This window comes from Oncorhynchus gorbuscha, linkage group LG15 (genome assembly GCF_021184085.1).
Source record: "Oncorhynchus gorbuscha isolate QuinsamMale2020 ecotype Even-year linkage group LG15, OgorEven_v1.0, whole genome shotgun sequence".
Classification (NCBI taxonomy): domain Eukaryota; kingdom Metazoa; phylum Chordata; class Actinopteri; order Salmoniformes; family Salmonidae; genus Oncorhynchus; species Oncorhynchus gorbuscha.
Window position 1 is genome coordinate 83,025,096 of NC_060187.1, and position 18,327 is coordinate 83,043,422.

General features: G+C 43.1%; 2 protein-coding genes across 3 annotated transcripts in view; both read left to right on the plus strand.

Moving 5' to 3' along the window:
• Positions 1 to 323: 323 nt before the first annotated feature.
• On the plus strand, positions 324 to 2,068 carry LOC123997684 (lens epithelial cell protein LEP503-like). 2 transcript variants are annotated; one of them, XR_006832159.1, is made up of 3 exons: positions 336 to 1,436; positions 1,518 to 1,548; positions 1,762 to 2,068. XR_006832159.1 is itself a non-coding variant. In XM_046302156.1 (2 exons), exon 1 carries the CDS (start codon positions 1,208 to 1,210, stop codon positions 1,397 to 1,399), a length of 192 nt encoding a protein of 63 aa, XP_046158112.1. In that variant the 5' UTR covers positions 324 to 1,207; the 3' UTR covers positions 1,400 to 1,436; positions 1,762 to 2,068. The 2 variants fall into 2 exon arrangements, 1 of the variants encoding a protein (XP_046158112.1); XM_046302156.1 differs by lacking the exon at positions 1,518 to 1,548 and having other exon boundaries at positions 324 to 1,436.
• Positions 2,069 to 2,343: 275 nt separating this feature from the next.
• The window catches only part of pbxip1b (pre-B-cell leukemia homeobox interacting protein 1b), a 28,956-nt gene continuing 12,972 nt past the window's right edge, over positions 2,344 to 18,327 (plus strand). The window contains exon 1 of the mRNA XM_046301484.1: positions 2,344 to 2,496. The gene's annotated coding sequence lies outside the window, so the exon portion shown is untranslated. The remainder of the gene's footprint in view (positions 2,497 to 18,327) is intronic.

Genomic DNA, 18,327 nt, shown 5'->3' on the forward strand with positions numbered 1-18,327 from the left:
CACAGGGGGAGAGGTAGAGGCTAGTTGAGTTGCCACAGGGGAGAGGTAGAGGCTAGTTGAGTTACCACAGGGGGAGAGGTAGAGGCTAGTTGAGTTGCCACAGGGGGAGGTAGAGGCTAGTTGAGTTACCACAGGGGAGAGGTAGAGGCTAGTTGAGTTGCCACAGGGGAGAGGTAGAGGCTAGTTGAGTTGCCACAGGGGGAGTACGAAACTTGTTGAGTTGCCACAGGGGGAGTACGAGGCTAGTTGAGTTGCCACAGGGGGAGTACGAGGCTAGTTGAGTTGCCACAGGGGGAGGTAGAGGCTAGTTGAGTTGCCACAGGGGGAGGTAGAGGCTTGTTGAGTTGCCACAGGGGGAGTACGAAGCTTGTTGAGTTGCCACAGGGGGAGTACGAAGCTTGTTGAGTTGCCACAGGGGGGAGGTAGAGGCTAGTTTTGCCCATACATTAAGTGCCAAGGTGTATAGTAGGGTCTGGGGTTAGAGAATGTGCATTGGTGCAGGGTCCATGTCCGCAAATGTTCTATATTGCTGTCATTCACAGAATCATTTCAACCTGGACGATGACCACCACGTAGTCATCCAACAATATAGAAATCAGAATAGTGGGGCTTACTTATTTCAACCTGTTCAGAACACAAAACACAGATTACCAGAAGAGCGAAACAATAGACAGTCACACAGTCCTGGACAAAGAGAGGATGCATATTGTGAGCTTTTACAGTAGAGCTGCATTGAGCAGGTGATACTGGAACTATCCTGAGGGGTGTACTGTAGGTGTGGTGGATAGATTATGCTTTACGTAGGGAGAGACTGTTCCAGACTGGCAAGAACCCTAGAGATGCGGAGAGCGAGCTGGAGGGAGGGAGAGAGAGGGGTGGTGGGGTGCAGAATACACCCAGAGCCAGTGAACAGAATGTTTCATAACCAGGGGTGACTGATGTGTCTGTGTTCCAGAGGGTAGAAGAATAGAATAGAGAAAGATCAGGAGCTGAGAGAACACCCCCTGGTGTTGGTAGTGTTGATGTCACTATAGGAGGAGCTCTCTGGACAGGAGCTCTCTGTCCACTACCACCCAGTCCAACCCTGGTCTTCTCCTCTTCCTTTCCTCCTCTACTCCTCTGGGATTGACCTGACCCCTATTCCTCTCATCTCTCATTTCTATCATTTCTTCCTCCTGTCCTCCGTGTGGAGCAGTGCCACAGAGCCATGCACCCCCAGCGTCCTCTCCCCCAGGCCATGCCCTCCTCCCTCGGGCAGAACCTGCGTGACATGGCCATGGGCCTAGGCAGAGGGAAGAACTTCCTTGGTGGGAACATTGCCTACGGCTTCATCCAGTCCCTCAAGGAGTGCCTCTACTTTGTACTCTGCTGCTGGTGCATCAAGGAGATACTGGACTGACTGACTGAGACACTACGAGAGGGAGAGAGGCACGAGGGTGAGGTTCTCTTTCCTGCTTGTCTCGGATGTTTTTCTCTTCCTTCTTTTCACTCTTTCTCCTCTGTGTTTAACATCTTAGCTGGGGAGAGAAAAACAGAGTGTGAAGCGGTGTAAGTATGAGTCTTGTCATTAAATACAGTAGATACTGTACATAGTTTGGCAAACGTCTTCTATTTTGGAGTCAAACTGTTTACTGACAACATAATTTCCTTTCAGCTACATGTTACCTGTAAAATATTCTACCAAATATGTAGGACTGTGTAGTATGTTATTGTTTACATGTTGTACTATATGGCCCTGGTATGTGGATTTGCTCCTCTTAGTGCCCATGATGCAGTTCTATATTCCTGTCTGGAGACTTGGGAAACTGATGTGCTGCCTGTGGTGTATCAGAGGATCTCTGTTATTCTCTGATCCTGAGTCAGTCGGTCTGGAGACCTGCAGTGTGTGTGTGAAGCGTCGTCTTAACACCAATCAGCTGATCCTAGACCTGTGGAGAAACCAAACCTGTGAAACAATGGACATGGCTTTTGATGCTGCTTAGGTCACATTTAATTCCAAGTTTGATTAATTTCTGTACAGTCTTAATATGCAACGAATAAACTATCTGATTTTGTTTGTGTGTGCCAACCAGAGTCAGGTGATGTGTGAGAAACAAAAAAGTAGATCCTGACATCTGCCAATGTCATCATAGTGTCAGGTTGCACCACACAACGTCGGAAAAGCATTGCGTATGGTATCCAATTTGTAAGTCGCTCTGGATAAGAGCGTCTGCTACATGACTTAAATGTAAATGGTAAATGTATATTTTGTATACCCACTCTTATCACCTGCGAGTGTCAATCAATCTGAAAGTGTGCCCATTGAGCGACACGAGAGAGCGATTATCATTGGCGAGATGGGCAAGGAGGGGTGGGACGTCAGAGAATGCCCTTCCCAGTTGGACAAGAGAGAGTGGCTCGCAAGTGTCAAAGACTCTTCCACGTTCCGAAGTTAGGTGCATTCAATTAATTTGGCAGAAAGGGATTTACACACAAAGGGAACCAACGCGTTCAGAGGTAAGTGCAGTAGAAAATGTAATGTTACGTTAACCTCTGTCGAGAACCAGGAAACAGTAACTATCTGGATTTTTCGGTGGAAGGGAGTAAAGTTTTTCATAGTAGGTTGGCAGAAAACAGGTTTTATTTTCAATTGAATAGTACATGTTTTATAGCGGATGTAGTAAAGTTTCAGTATTATGTAGTTCTTTATTGTGTTCCCACCGATGGTCAAAATGTTTCACTCGATTATGATGTTTTATTTTTCTAAATGGTTCATTAGTGGAGATGCCGTGTGACAGTTGACATTTTAGAGTACACACCTTCTTTGTCGACACTGAGATGAGTAACATGCAAATTAGGTGTCAGGGAGCGATGATTCATTGCCAGGCTTAGGTTGAACACTTGTCTAGTCGATGTTAGGCTGTAAATGTTTAAACAAGGCTAGCAGTGTAGCGTTGTGACCATTTTTGGTCATTTTCTTTCCACGAGACACAGATAAATATATATAATAGGCTGTTGGCAGACAGACGGAAGAAGCATGTGACAACTCAAAAATAAATGTAATTAAAGATGAAAGAGAATGAGAGAAACTCGTTTCAAAGCACATCCTCTATTACCCATGCCTATTTAACCAAATATAAGAAAGTGCAGTTTGCAGTGGACGCCTATATAGGCCAAGTGTGCTACCACTGGCGCCGAAGCGTTTGTTAATTTGTGAAGTTGATGGGTCAAGAGTGTGCGTCTCAGAAGTTTGCTACTCTGTCGAGAGCTCCATGGCTGCCAAATTAATACACCACTTCAGAGGTTTTGTCTAGAAGGGATACAGTTTTAGTTCAAATTGACTTTTCGTAGCAGGTTTCAGATCATTTATGCAGCAGGTTGGGCGAATGAAAATAGCAGGTTTGGTGAATTAGGTTAAGCTTAGGAAAAGGTTTAGGAGTTAGCTAAAATGTAACTTTTGACTTCAATTTGACAAAAGCTGTATACCTTCTAGACATGATCCACTTCAGAGAGCGAGTACGGAAGAATGAGGTTCTTTCATTGACACCATTTTTACAAATGTTTTTTTTCTTTAAACAAGCTAGATTTATTTTATATAATTCCAGGCTACTTGCTATAGGTCTAGAGAACATTCACTATTTACAGTGGCTATTTTAACATGTACATCTTGGTGGGGCAAAAAAAAAAATATATATATATATATATATATCTCGACAAACAGTGCTTTCTTTTCAGCACCGTGGAGTGCCACTGCTACTTACCACTGCTATAACAGTATAACTTTAGACCGTCCCCTCGCCCATACCCGGGCGCAAACCAGGGACCCTCTGCACACATCAACAACAGCAAGGGGAACAACTACTAGGTCTCAGAGCAAGTGACGTCACAGATTGAAACGCTATTTAGCGCACCACGCTAACCGTTTCACATCCGTTACACTCACCCCCCTTTTGACCTCCTTTTCTGCAGCAACCAGTGATCCGGGTCAACAGCATCAATGTAACAGTATAACTTTAGACCGTCTCCTCGCCCATACCGGGCGCAAACCAGGGACCCTCTGCACACATCTACAACAGTCACCCACGAAGCATCGTTACACATCGCGCCACAAAAGCCACAGCCCTTGCAGAGCAAGGGGAACAACTACTAGGTCTCAGAGCAAGTGACATCACAGATTGAAACGCTATTTAGCGCGCACCACCGCTAACCGTTTCACATCCGTTACACTACACCTGGCTATCAGCGGAGTCTCGTCTGGCAGCGACAGTTAATTCAGCCTCATTTACTGTATTTTATGAAAACATAGCTGATTTGGCTGACTTGCTTAAGGATCAGCGCCCTGTCAACGGGACAGTTGTAAATCATGCAGCGCGGTATGTCAAGAACGCAGATTTTAGAGAAAAAACTAATGTCTGTACATATTTTACCCTTATTTAACCAGGTAGGCTAGTTGAGAACAAGTTCTCATTTACAACTGCGACCTGGCCAAGATAAAGCACAGCAGTGTGAACAGACAACACAGAGTTACACATGGAATAAACAAACATACAGTTAATAATACAATAGAAAAAGAAAAATATATACAGTGTGTGCAAATGAGGTAGGATAAGGTAGGTAAAGGCAAATAGGCCATAGTGGTGAAATAATTACAATATATTAAATATATTAAACACTTGAGTAATAGATGTGCACAAGATGGGTGTGCAAGTAGAGATACTGGGGTGTCAAGGAGAGAAATAAAATAACAGTATGGGGATGAGGTAGTTGGATGGGCTATTTACAGATTGGCTATGTACTGGTGCAGTGATCTGTGAGCTGCTCTGACAGCTGGTGCTTAAAGCTAGTGAGGGAGATAAGAGTTTCCAGCTTCAGTGATAAAAAAAATGCAGTTCATTCCAGTCATTGGCAGCAGAGAACTGGAAGGAAAGGCGGAGAAAGGAGGAATTGGCTGTTGGGGTGACTGTGAAATATAACTGATGGAGCGGGGGCTACGGGTGGGTGCTGCTATGGTGACCAGTGAGCTGAGATAAGATGGGGCTTCACCTAGCAGACTTATAGATGACCTTGAGCCAGTGGGGTTGACGATGAATATGAAGCGAGGGCCAGCCAACGAGAGCGTACAGGTCGCAGTGGTGGATAGTATTTTTATTTTTTTATTTCACCTTTATTAAACCAGGTAGGCAAGTTGAGAACAAGTTCTCATTTACAACTGCGACCTGGCCAAGATAAAGCACAGCAGTGTGAACAGACAACAGAGTTACACATGGAGTAAACAATTAACACGTCAATAACACAGTAGAATAAAAAAGTCTATATAAATTGTGTGCAAAAGGCATGAGGAGGTAGGCGAATAATTACAATTTTGCAGATTAACACTGGCGTGACAAATGATCAGATGGTCATGTACAGGTAGAGATACTGGTGTGCAAAAGCAGAAAAGTAAATAAATATAAACAGTATGGGGAAGAGGTAGGTAAAATTGGGTGGGCTATTTACCGATAGACTATGTACAGCTGCAGCGATCGGTTAGCTGCTCAGATAGCAGATGTTTGAAGTTGGTGAGGGAGATAAAAGTCTCCAACTTCAGCGATTTTTGCAATTCGTTCCAGTCACAGGCAGCAGAGAACTGGAACGAAAGGTGGCCAAATGAGGTGTTGGCTTTAGGGATGATCAGTGAGATACACCTGCTGGAGCGCGTGCTACGGGTGGGTGTTGCTATCGTGACCAGTGAACTGAGATAAGGTGGAGCTTTACCTAGCATGGACTTGTAGATGACCTGGAGCCAGTGGGTCTGGCGACGAATATGTAGCGAGGGCCAGCCGACTAGAGCATACAGGTCGCAATGGTGGGTGGTATAAGGTGCTTTAGTAACAAAACGGATGGCACTGTGATAAACTGCATCCAGTTTGCTGAGTAGAGTATTGGAAGCTATTTTGTAGATGACATCGCCGAAGTCGAGGATCGGTAGGATAGTCAGTTTTACTAGGGTAAGTTTGGCGGCGTGAGTGAAGGAGAATTTGTTGTGGAATAGAAAGCAGACTCTAGATTTGATTTTAGATTGGAAATGTTTGATATGAGTCTGGAAGGAGAGTTTACAGTCTTGCCAGACACCTAGGTTCTTATAGATGTCCACATATTCTAGGTCGGAACCATCCAGGGTGGTGATGCTAGTCTGGCGTGCGGGTGCAGGCAGCGAACGGTTGAAAAGCATGCATTTGGTTTTACTAGCATTTAAGAGCAGTTGGAGGCCACGGAAGGAGTGTTGTATGGCATTGAAGCTCGTTTGGAGGTTAGATAGCACAGTGTCCAAGGAAGGGCCGGAAGTATACAGAATGGTGTCGTCTGCGTAGAGGTGGATCAGGGAATCGCCCGCAGCAAGAGCAACATCATTGATATATACAGAGAAAAGAGTGGGCCCGAGAATTGAACCATGTGGCACCCCCATGGAGACTGCCGGGGGACCGGACAACATGCCCTCCGATTTGACACACTGAACTCTGTCTGCAAAGTAGTTGGTGAACATACAGATGATAAGAATATGGTGATTGACAGAGTCGAAAGCCTTGGCCAGGTCGATGAAGACGGCTGCACAGTACTGTCTTTTATCGATGGCGGTTATGATATCGTTTAGTACCTTGAGCGTGGCTGAGGTGCACCCGTGACCGGCTCGGAATCCAGATTGCACAGCGGAGAAAGTACGGTGGGATTCGAGATGGTCAGTGACCTGTTTGTTGACTTTGCTTTTGAAGACCTTAGATAGGCAGGGCAGGATGGATATAGGTCTGTAACAGTTTGGGTCCAGGGTGTCTCCCCCTTTGAAGAGGGGGATGACTGCGGTAGCTTTCCAATCCTTGGGGATCTCAGACGATACGAAAGAGAGGTTGAACAGGCTGGTAATAGGGGTTGCGACAATGGCGGCGGATAGTTTCAGAAATAGAGGATCCAGATTATCAAGCCCAGCTGATTTGTACGGTTCCAGGTTTTGCAGCTCTTTCAGAACATCTGCTATCTGGATTTGGGTAAAGGAGAACCTGGAGAGGCTTGGGCGAGTAGCTGCGGGGGGCAGAGCTGTTGGCCGAGGTTGGAGTAGCCAGAAGGGAAGGCATGGCCAGCCGTTGAGAAATGCTTGTTGAAGTTTTCGATAATCATGGATTTATCGGTGGTGACCGTGTTACCTAGCCTCAGTGCAGTGGGCAGCTAGGAGAAGGTCCTCTTGTTCTCCATGGACTTTACAGTGTCCCAGAACATTTTGGAGTTAGAGCTACAGGATGCAAATTTCTGCCTGAAGAAGCTGGGGCTTTGATGACAAAACAGATGGCACTGTGATCGACTGCATCCAATTTGCTGAGTGTTGTAGGCTATTTTGTAAATGACTTCGTTGAAGTCAAGGATTGGTAGGATAGTCAGTTTTACGAGGATATGTTTGTCAGCATGAGTGAAAGATACTTTTTTGCGAAATAGGAAGCGGATTCTAGATTTAATTTTGGATTAGAGATGCTTAATGTGAGTCTAGAAGGAGAGTTTACAGTCTAACCAGAATATGTGGACAACTACAAATACCAATTCAGGACCGTCCAGAGTAGTGATGCTGAACAGGCGGGCAGGTGTGGGCAGCGATCGGTTGAAGAGCATGCATTTAGTTTTACTTGCATTTAAGAGCAGTTGGAGGCCACGGAAGGAGAGGTTAGTTAACAGTGTCCAAAGATGGGTCAGAAGTATACAGAATAAGTGTCTAATATCGGCTGAAAGCTTCAATTCTTGTTAATGTAACTGCACTGTCCAATTTACAGTGGCTATTAATGCAAAAAAATGTTGTGCTATTGTTTGAGGAGAGCTCCTAACAATATAACACTTTTTTTTCACTACGATAGGTTTGAAAAATTCACCTCTGAAGGTGAAATGTGTACTTCATTCTGAAATATTGCTCTGATTTATCATCCGAAGGGTCCCAGAGATAACATGAAGTGTCGTTTTGTTAGATAAAATCATTTTTCATATCCTAAAAATGTCCATATGGCATGCACAATCAATTTTGTATTTCCACTCGGGGGGACAAGGTGAGCTCTAGAAAGAGGCCCAAGTCCCGACTTGTTATTTAGAGTTGGATGACCGTTCAAAATGTATTTTCCCCGTCCGAGCTTGTTTTTTACGTGTTCCCAGTTGTCTGGAACTCACTGAGGTCTGAGACTTCCCAGTTCCGGGTTTCCAGTTGTTTTGAATGCTGTATTCGAATTGTTTTTAATAATACGTTGATAAATGTGCACTGTCCCTGTAAAAATAAACTCAAACTGTAGAAGTCTGGGTTGACCGCAGGGCTAATGTATTCACCCTTTTATGGCCCATGGCGTTGAATGTTTATCCTTTTAAGCTTGGAAAAGAGACCCTTAAACCCAGACTTGGACCACACACCCTCTCCACTGAATAGCAGGCTACTGATTGCTTTGCAATGTTTGCAGTTAGCCACTGATTCCTTCCAAACCATTCATTGTTGAATTTGACATTTCCAACTTGTTGTGTAATGTTTATGTCCAATTTCCAATGAGCAACGATACATTTTATGTATAATTTCTCTTCATATGACAAGTATTGAAAGGATTTGCCAGTAGATTGTTGACTTGGTTCATGATTTTGACTGCTAGCTAGGACTTTGAAATGTTGACATGATCAGTCCAATCAAAGCTACGGTAGATATGTGATTTGACGACAAAGACCTTGAGCCTTCTTGGATGGGCACCCAAGGGGCTTGAATTTTCAAGCTCTACCTGTAGATTTTGCGGTGACTTAGTGTCCCCATCAGACACCTGCATTTTGGAGCTGCCTTAAGAAAGCAAAAAACAGACTGTATGCGGCTTTATTAACTCAATTATTGTTTGCAAACTGACATTAATGCCAAAATAACATGCAAAAAAAATCTGTACATGTGTTATTTGTATATTTTTTTAGCTCTGCCCTGAATGATGGGTCGTCACTGCCTCTTTAAATGCTCCACAGTTAAGGCGCTGGCGCTCCTTCAGAATGCGTGTGTTTGATTGATTCACCAGGGCACTGTTCGCTCTTTCTGTCTTGGAGTCTATCTCATTGGCTCTATATTTAGCTGGGCTAATATCTATATTTAAGTAATTCCACGATATGCTCCACAATGCTCGTTGGCCCGAGGTGACGTTCAACAGGCCTCTCATGGGAAGACTCTGATTAGAAGACCTAAATGACTGTGGGACAGAGAAGAGACACTGGGGACTAAAGTGTGTCATGCTGTGATCTGACAGAAGTGGCATGATTGAAGATGGTGTCAGACACAATGACAATAATAACTCGTATTGGAAGTAGCCCAGAAAGTCCAATTTAATTGAAGAACATACTTTTAAAAGTAGACAGGACACTTTTCCCCCCTAACTTCAATAAAAGTGCTAATGGAGTTTATTGCGTAGTTTTAGAACCCTGTCCAGTATTTTCAGTCAGTTGGTTTCTGCCCCAGTAATTTCAGCCTGAGTGGAGGTGCCTCCTGCACTGCCTGGCCAGACATAGAATCACAATGACTAGAATGGACTAGTAATCTAAAATCCACAATCCACCGAATGACAATAGAATTTGCCATTTTGTGCATGTGTAGTAGAACTTTGAGAAAGGCACAATAAAAGAGATTGTGGTTGGCATCAATTAATCAAACATTTAAAAAAATAATAATAATACCTGGCTTTCCTGTACATAGTGTGGCTCCGGGTGTAGGCCAATCCACTGCTTCTTTGGGAATGTCTGTTCTACTAATTCTAATTCTACAATGGCCCGAGCCATAGTAACCCCTGTCTCTGCCAAAGCATGCGTCAGCCAGTCCGAAGCCAGGGTAGCCACAATGCTAGCAACACACACTATACTACTAATGAAGGACTGAATACACTCACAGGAGTGTGCACTTCATGTACACACACTTCCTGTGCATGTAAAAACGTAGGATGTAAATGATGAGTTTAAGCAACAGAATGAGGAGTGGAACAGTACTCTAGCATACTGATGCTGTAGGGCCTTCAGTAGCAGAATGAGGACAGTACTGTAGCATACTGATGCTGTAGGGCCTTCAGTAGCAGAATGAGGACAGTACTGTAGCATACTGATGCTGTAGGGCCTTCAGTAGCAGAATGAGGACAGTACTGTAGCATACTGATGCTGTAGGGCCTTCAGTAGCAGAATGAGGACAGTACTGTAGCATACTGATGCTGTAGGGCCTTCAGTAGCAGAATGAGGACAGTACTGTAGCATACTGATGCTGTAGGGCCTTCAGTAGCAGAATGAGGACAGTACTGTAGCATACTGATGCTGTAGGGCCTTCAGTAGCAGAATGAGGACAGTACTGTAGCATACTGATGCTGTAAGACCTTCAGTAGCAGAATGAGGACAGTACTGTAGCATACTGATGCTGTAGGGCCTTCAGTAGCAGAATGAGGACAGTACTGTAGCATACTGATGCTGTAGGGCCTTCAGTAGCAGAATGAGGACAGTACTGTAGCATACTGATGCTGTAGGGCCTTCAGTAGCAGAATGAGGACAGTACTGTAGCATACTGATGCTGTAAGACCTTCAGTAGCAGAATGAGGACAGTACTGTAGCATACTGATGCTGTAGGGCCTTCAGTAGCAGAATGAGGACAGTACTGTAGCATACTGATGCTGTAGGGCCTTCAGTAGCAGATTGAGGACAGTACTGTAGCATACTGATGCTGTAAGACCTTCAGTAGCAGAATGAGGACAGTACTGTAGCATACTGATGCTGTAGGGCCTTCAGTAGCAGAATGAGGACAGTACTGTAGCATACTGATGCTGTAAGACCTTCAGTAGCAGAATGAGGACAGTACTGTAGCATACTGATGCTGTAGGGCCTTCAGTAGCAGAATGAGGACAGTACTGTAGCATACTGATGCTGTAGGGCCTTCAGTAGCAGAATGAGGACAGTACTGTAGCATACTGATGCTGTGGGGCCTTCAGTAGCAGAATGAGGACTTTACTGTAGCATACTGATGCTGTAGGGCCTTCAGAGATTCAAACCAGCAACCTTTCGATTACTGACCCAACGCTCATAGCCACTAGGCTCCTGCCGCCCCTACAGTGTTGAACTGTACTGTATCATACTGACTCTGTAAGGCCTTCAGTAACATAATGACAAGTGGAACAGTGAACTGTACTGTATCATACTGACTCTGTAAGGCCTTCAGTAACAGAATGACAAGTGGAACAGTGAACTGTACTGTATCATACTGACTCTGTAAGGCCTTCAGTAACAGAATGACAAGTGGAACAGTGAACTGTACTGTATCATACTGACTCTGTAAGGCCTTCAGTAACAGAATGACAAGTGGAACAGTGAACTGTACTGTATCATACTGACTCTGTAAGGCCTTCAGTAACAGAATGACAAGTGGAACAGTGAACAGAATGACTCTGTAAGGCCTTCAGTAACAGAATGACAAGTGGAACAGTGAACTGTACTGTATCATACTGACTCTGTAAGGCCTTCAGTAACAGAATGACAAGTGGAACAGTGAACTGTACTGTATCATACTGACTCTGTAAGGCCTTCAGTAACAGAATGACAAGTGGAACAGTGAACTGTACTGTATCATACTGACTCTGTAAGGCCTTCAGTAACAGAATGACAAGTGGAACAGTGAACTGTACTGTATCATACTGACTCTGTAAGGCCTTCAGTAACAGAATGACAAGTGGAACAGTGAACTGTACTGTATCATACTGACTCTGTAAGGCCTTCAGTAACAGAATGACAAGTGGAACAGTGAACTGTACTGTATCATACTGACTCTGTAAGGCCTTCAGTAACAGAATGACAAGTGGAACAGTGAACTGTACTGTATCATACTGACTCTGTAAGGCCTTCAGTAACAGAATGACAAGTGGAACAGTGAACTGTACTGTATCATACTGACTCTGTAAGGCCTTCAGTAACAGAATGACAAGTGGAACAGTGAACTGTACTGTATCATACTGACTCTGTAAGGCCTTCAGTAACAGAATGACAAGTGGAACAGTGAACTGTACTGTATCATACTGACTCTGTAAGGCCTTCAGTAACAGAATGACAAGTGGAACAGTGAACTGTACTGTATCATACTGACTCTGTAAGGCCTTCAGTAACAGAATGACAAGTGGAACAGTGAACTGTACTGTATCATACTGACTCTGTAAGGCCTTCAGTAACAGAATGACAAGTGGAACAGTGAACTGTACTGTATCATACTGACTCTGTAAGGCCTTCAGTAACAGAATGACAAGTGGAACAGTGAACTGTACTGTATCATACTGACTCTGTAAGGCCTTCAGTAACAGAATGACAAGTGGAACAGTGAACTGTACTGTATCACACTGACTCTGTAAGGCCTTCAGTAACAGAATGACAAGTGGAACAGTGAACTGTACTGTATCACACTGACTCTGTAAGGCCTTCAGTAACAGAATGACAAGTGGAACAGTGAACTGTACTGTATCATACTGACTCTGTAAGGCCTTCAGTAACAGAATGACAAGTGGAACAGTGAACTGTACTGTATCATACTGACTCTGTAAGGCCTTCAGTAACAGAATGACAAGTGGAACAGTGAACTGTACTGTATCATACTGACTCTGTAAGGCCTTCAGTAACAGAATGACAAGTGGAACAGTGAACTGTACTGTATCATACTGACTCTGTAAGGCCTTCAGTAACAGAATGACAAGTGGAACAGTGAACTGTACTGTATCATACTGACTCTGTAAGGCCTTCAGTAACAGAATGACAAGTGGAACAGTGAACTGTACTGTATCATACTGACTCTGTAAGGCCTTCAGTAACAGAATGACAAGTGGAACAGTGAACTGTACTGTATCATACTGACTCTGTAAGGCCTTCAGTAACAGAATGACAAGTGGAACAGTGAACTGTACTGTATCATACTGACTCTGTAAGGCCTTCAGTAACATAATGACAAGTGGAACAGTGAACTGTACTGTATCATACTGACTCTGTAAGGCCTTCAGTAACAGAATGACAAGTGGAACAGTGAACTGTACTGTATCATACTGACTCTGTAAGGCCTTCAGTAACAGAATGACAAGTGGAACAGTGAACTGTACTGTATCATACTGACTCTGTAAGGCCTTCAGTAACAGAATGACAAGTGGAACAGTGAACTGTACTGTATCATACTGACTCTGTAAGGCCTTCAGTAACAGAATGACAAGTGGAACAGTGAACTGTACTGTATCATACTGACTCTGTAAGGCCTTCAGTAACAGAATGACAAGTGGAACAGTGAACTGTACTGTATCATACTGACTCTGTAAGGCCTTCAGTAACAGAATGACAAGTGGAACAGTGAACTGTACTGTATCATACTGACTCTGTAAGGCCTTCAGTAACAGAATGACAAGTGGAACAGTGAACTGTACTGTATCATACTGACTCTGTAAGGCCTTCAGTAACAGAATGACAAGTGGAACAGTGAACTGTACTGTATCATACTGACTCTGTAAGGCCTTCAGTAACAGAATGACAAGTGGAACAGTGAACTGAATGACTGTGAATCATACTGACTCTGTAAGGCCTTCAGTAACAGAATGACAAGTGGAACAGTGAACTGTACTGTATCATACTGACTCTGTAAGGCCTTCAGTAACAGAATGACAAGTGGAACAGTGAACTGTACTGTATCATACTGACTCTGTAAGGCCTTCAGTAACAGAATGACAAGTGGAACAGTGAACTGTACTGTATCATACTGACTCTGTAAGGCCTTCAGTAACAGAATGACAAGTGGAACAGTGAACTGTACTGTATCATACTGACTCTGTAAGGCCTTCAGTAACAGAATGACAAGTGGAACAGTGAACTGTACTGTATCATACTGACTCTGTAAGGCCTTCAGTAACAGAATGACAAGTGGAACAGTGAACTGTACTGTATCATACTGACTCTGTAAGGCCTTCAGTAACAGAATGACAAGTGGAACAGTGAACTGTACTGTATCATACTGACTCTGTAAGGCCTTCAGTAACAGAATGACAAGTGGAACAGTGAACTGTACTGTATCATACTGACTCTGAATAAGGCCTTCAGTAACAGAATGACAAGTGGAACAGTGAACTGTACTGTATCACACTGACTCTGTAAGGCCTTCAGTAACAGAATGACAAGTGGAACAGTGAACTGTACTGTATCATACTGACTCTGTAAGGCCTTCAGTAACAGAATGACAAGTGGAACAGTGAACTGTACTGTATCATACTGACTCTGTAAGGCCTTCAGTAACATAATGACAAGTGGAACAGTGAACTGTACTGTATCATACTGACTCTGTAAGGCCTTCAGTAACAGAATGACAAGTGGAACAGTGAACTGTACTGTATCATACTGACTCTGTAAGGCCTTCAGTAACAGAATGACAAGTGGAACAGTGAACTGTACTGTATCATACTGACTCTGTAAGGCCTTCAGTAACAGAATGACAAGTGGAACAGTGAACTGTACTGTATCATACTGACTCTGTAAGGCCTTCAGTAACATAATGACAAGTGGAACAGTGAACTGTACTGTATCATACTGACTCTGTAAGGCCTTCAGTAACAGAATGACAAGTGGAACAGTGAACTGTACTGTATCATACTGACTCTGTAAGGCCTTCAGTAACATAATGACAAGTGGAACAGTGAACTGTACTGTATCATACTGACTCTGTAAGGCCTTCAGTAACAGAATGACAAGTGGAACAGTGAACTGTACTGTATCATACTGACTCTGTAAGGCCTTCAGTAACAGAATGACAAGTGGAACAGTGAACTGTACTGTATCTGATCCCTTTGGAATTACCTGGATTTCTGCATAAGTTGGTCATAAAATGTAATCTAAGTCACAACAATAGACAAAGAAAGTCTTCTTAAACTAATAACACACAAACAATTCTAAGTTTTCATGTCTTTATTGAACACACCATGTAAACATTCACAGTGCAGGGTGGAAAAAGTATGTGAACCCTTGGATTTAATAACTGTTGACCCTCCTTTGGCAGCAATAACCTCAACCACATGTTTTCTGTAGTTGCAGATCAGACCTGCACAACGGTCAGGAGAAATGTTGGACCATCCCTCTTTGCAAAACCATTCTTTATAGTTAGGATGATGTTTTGATGTTGGTGTGCTGTGCCTTTTATCTCCACACAGTGCTGTGTGTTCCTTCCTTCCAAACAACTCAACTGTAGTTTCATCTCTCCACACATAGTGTTGTGTGTTCCTTCCTTCCAAACAACTCAACTGTAGTTTCATCTCTCCACACATAGTGTTGTGTGTTCCTTCCTTCCTTCCAAACAACTCAACTGTAGTTTCATCTCTCCACACATAGTGATGTGTGTTCCTTCCTTCCAAACAACTCAACTGTAGTTTCATCTCTCCACACATAGTGTTGTGTGTTCCTTCCTTCCAAACAACTCAACTGTAGTTTCATCTCTCCACACATAGTGTTGTGTGTTCCTTCCTTCCAAACAACTCAACTGTAGTTTCATCTCTCCACACACAGTGCTGTGTGTTCCTTCCTTCCAAACAACTCAACTGTAGTTTCATCTCTCCACACACAGTGCTGTGTGTTCCTTCCTTCCAAACAACTCAACTGTAGTTTCATCTCTCCACACATAGTGTTGTGTGTTCCTTCCTTCCAAACAACTCAACTGTAGTTTCATCTCTCCACACATAGTGTTGTGTGTTCCTTCCTTCCTTCCAAACAACTCAACTGTAGTTTCATCTCTCCACACATAGTGTTGTGTGTTCCTTCCTTCCAAACAACTCAACTGTAGTTTCATCTCTCCACACATAGTGTTGTGTGTTCCTTCCTTCCAAACAACTCAACTGTAGTTTCATCTCTCCACACATAGTGTTGTGTGTTCCTTCCTTCCAAACAACTCAACTGTAGTTTCATCTCTCCACACAGTGTTGTGTGTTCCTTCCTTCCAAACAACTCAACTGTAGTTTCATCTCTCCACACATAGTGTTGTGTGTTCCTTCCTTCCAAACAACTCAACTGTAGTTTCATCTCTCCACACATAGTGTTGTGTGTTCCTTCCTTCCAAACAACTCAACTGTAGTTTCATCTCTCCACACACAGTGTTGTGTGTTCCTTCCAAACAACTCAACTGTAGTTTCATCTCTCCACACACAGTGTTGTGTGTTCCTTCCTTCCAAACAACTCAACTGTAGTTTCATCTCTCCACACACAGTGTTGTGTGTTCCTTCCTTCCAAACAACTCAACTGTAGTTTCATCTCTCCACACATAGTGTTGTGTGTTCCTTCCTTCCTTCCAAACAACTCAACTGTAGTTTCATCTCTCCACACATAGTGTTGTGTGTTCCTTCCTTCCAAACAACTCAACTGTAGTTTCATCTCTCCACACATAGTGTTGTGTGTTCCTTCCTTCCAAACAACTCAACTGTAGTTTCATCTCTCCACACATAGTGTTGTGTGTTCCTTCCTTCCAAACAACTCAACTGTAGTTTCATCTCTCCACACAGTGTTGTGTGTTCCTTCCTTCCAAACAACTCAACTGTAGTTTCATCTCTCCACACATAGTGTTGTGTGTTCCTTCCTTCCAAACAACTCAACTGTAGTTTCATCTCTCCACACATAGTGTTGTGTGTTCCTTCCTTCCAAACAACTCAACTGTAGTTTCATCTCTCCACACACAGTGTTGTGTGTTCCTTCCTTCCAAACAACTCAACTGTAGTTTCATCTCTCCACACACTGTGTTGTGTGTTCCTCCCTTCCAAACAACTCAACTGTAGTTTCATCTCTCCACACATAGTGTTGTGTGTTCCTTCCAAACAACTCAACTGTAGTTTCATCTCTCCACACATAGTGTTGTGTGTTCCTTCCTTCCAAACAACTCAACTGTAGTTTCATCTCTCCACACATAGTGTTGTGTGTTCCTTCCTTCCAAACAACTCAACTGTAGTTTCATCTCTCCACACACAGTGTTGTGTGTTCCTCCCTTCCAAACAACTCAACTGTAGTTTCATCTCTCCACACATAGTGTTGTGTGTTCCTTCCAAACAACTCAACTGTAGTTTCATCTCTCCACACACAGTGTTGTGTGTTCCTTCCAAACAACTCAACTGTAGTTTCATCTCTCCAAACAACTCAACTGTAGTTTCACACACAGTGTTGTGTGTTCCTTCCAAACAACTCAACTGTAGTTTCATCTCTCCACACACAGTGTTGTGTGTTCCTTCCTTCCAAACAACTCAACTGTAGTTTCATCTCTCCACACACAGTGTTGTGTGTTCCTTCCTTCCAAACAACTCAACTGTAGTTTCATCTCTCCACACATAGTGTTGTGTGTTCCTTCCTTCCTTCCAAACAACTCAACTGTAGTTTCATCTGTCCACAGAATATTTTGTCAGTAGCTCTGTGGAACATCTGTGGAACATCCAGCTGCCCTTTTGCGAACTTCCGATGTGCAGCAATTTGTTTTTTGGACAGTAGTGGCTTCTTTCGTGGTGTTCTCCCATGAACACCATTCTTGTTTTATGTATCGTAGATTCATCAACAGAGATGTTAGCATGTTCCAGAGATTTCTGTAAGTCTTTAGCTGACACTCTAGGTTTCTTCTTAACCCCCATTGAACATTCTGCGCTGTGCTCTTGCAGTCATCTTTGCTGAACTTCCTCCATTTACATCAAAGCTTTTACAGGTATTGTTGTAACCCTTTCCAGATTTATGCAAGTCAACCATTCTTAATCTTGGGTCTTCTGAGATCTCATTTGTTCGATGCATGGTTCACTTTGGGCAATGCTTCTTGTGAATAGCAAACTCAAATTTTGTGAGGTATTTTTTTTTATAGGGCAAGGCAGCTCTAACCAATATCTCCAATCTCATCTCAGTGATTGGACTCCAGGTTAGCTGACTCCTGACTCCAATGAGCTTTTGGTGAAGTCATTAACCTAGGGGTTCACATACTTTTCAAACCTACACTGTGAATGTTTAAATGATGTATTCAATATAGACAAGAACAATACAATAATGTGTGTTATCAGTTTAAGCACACTGTTTGTGTCTTGTTGTGACATGAAGATCAGATCAAATGTGATGACTAATTTATGCAGAAATCCAGGTCATTCCAAAGGGTTCACATACTTTTTCTTGCCACTATGTTTGACTAATATAATCATTTCAAACCTTGCTTACCTTTGTGTACAACCACATGTCTCTCTGTTATACATGGGAATCCTTACAACAGACTTATTGAATTAAAATCTCTCTCTTGGATTTCCTGGTGTTTTTACACTCTTAGTATCTGTACATAAAGTCTATAGCAACACTATTCAG

What these genes read in the sequence shown, in the direction of transcription:
- LOC123997684 (XM_046302156.1), top strand. Translation starts at nt 1,208, where the DNA reads ATGCACCCCCAGCGTCCTCTCCCCCAGGCCATGCCCTCCTCCCTCGGG.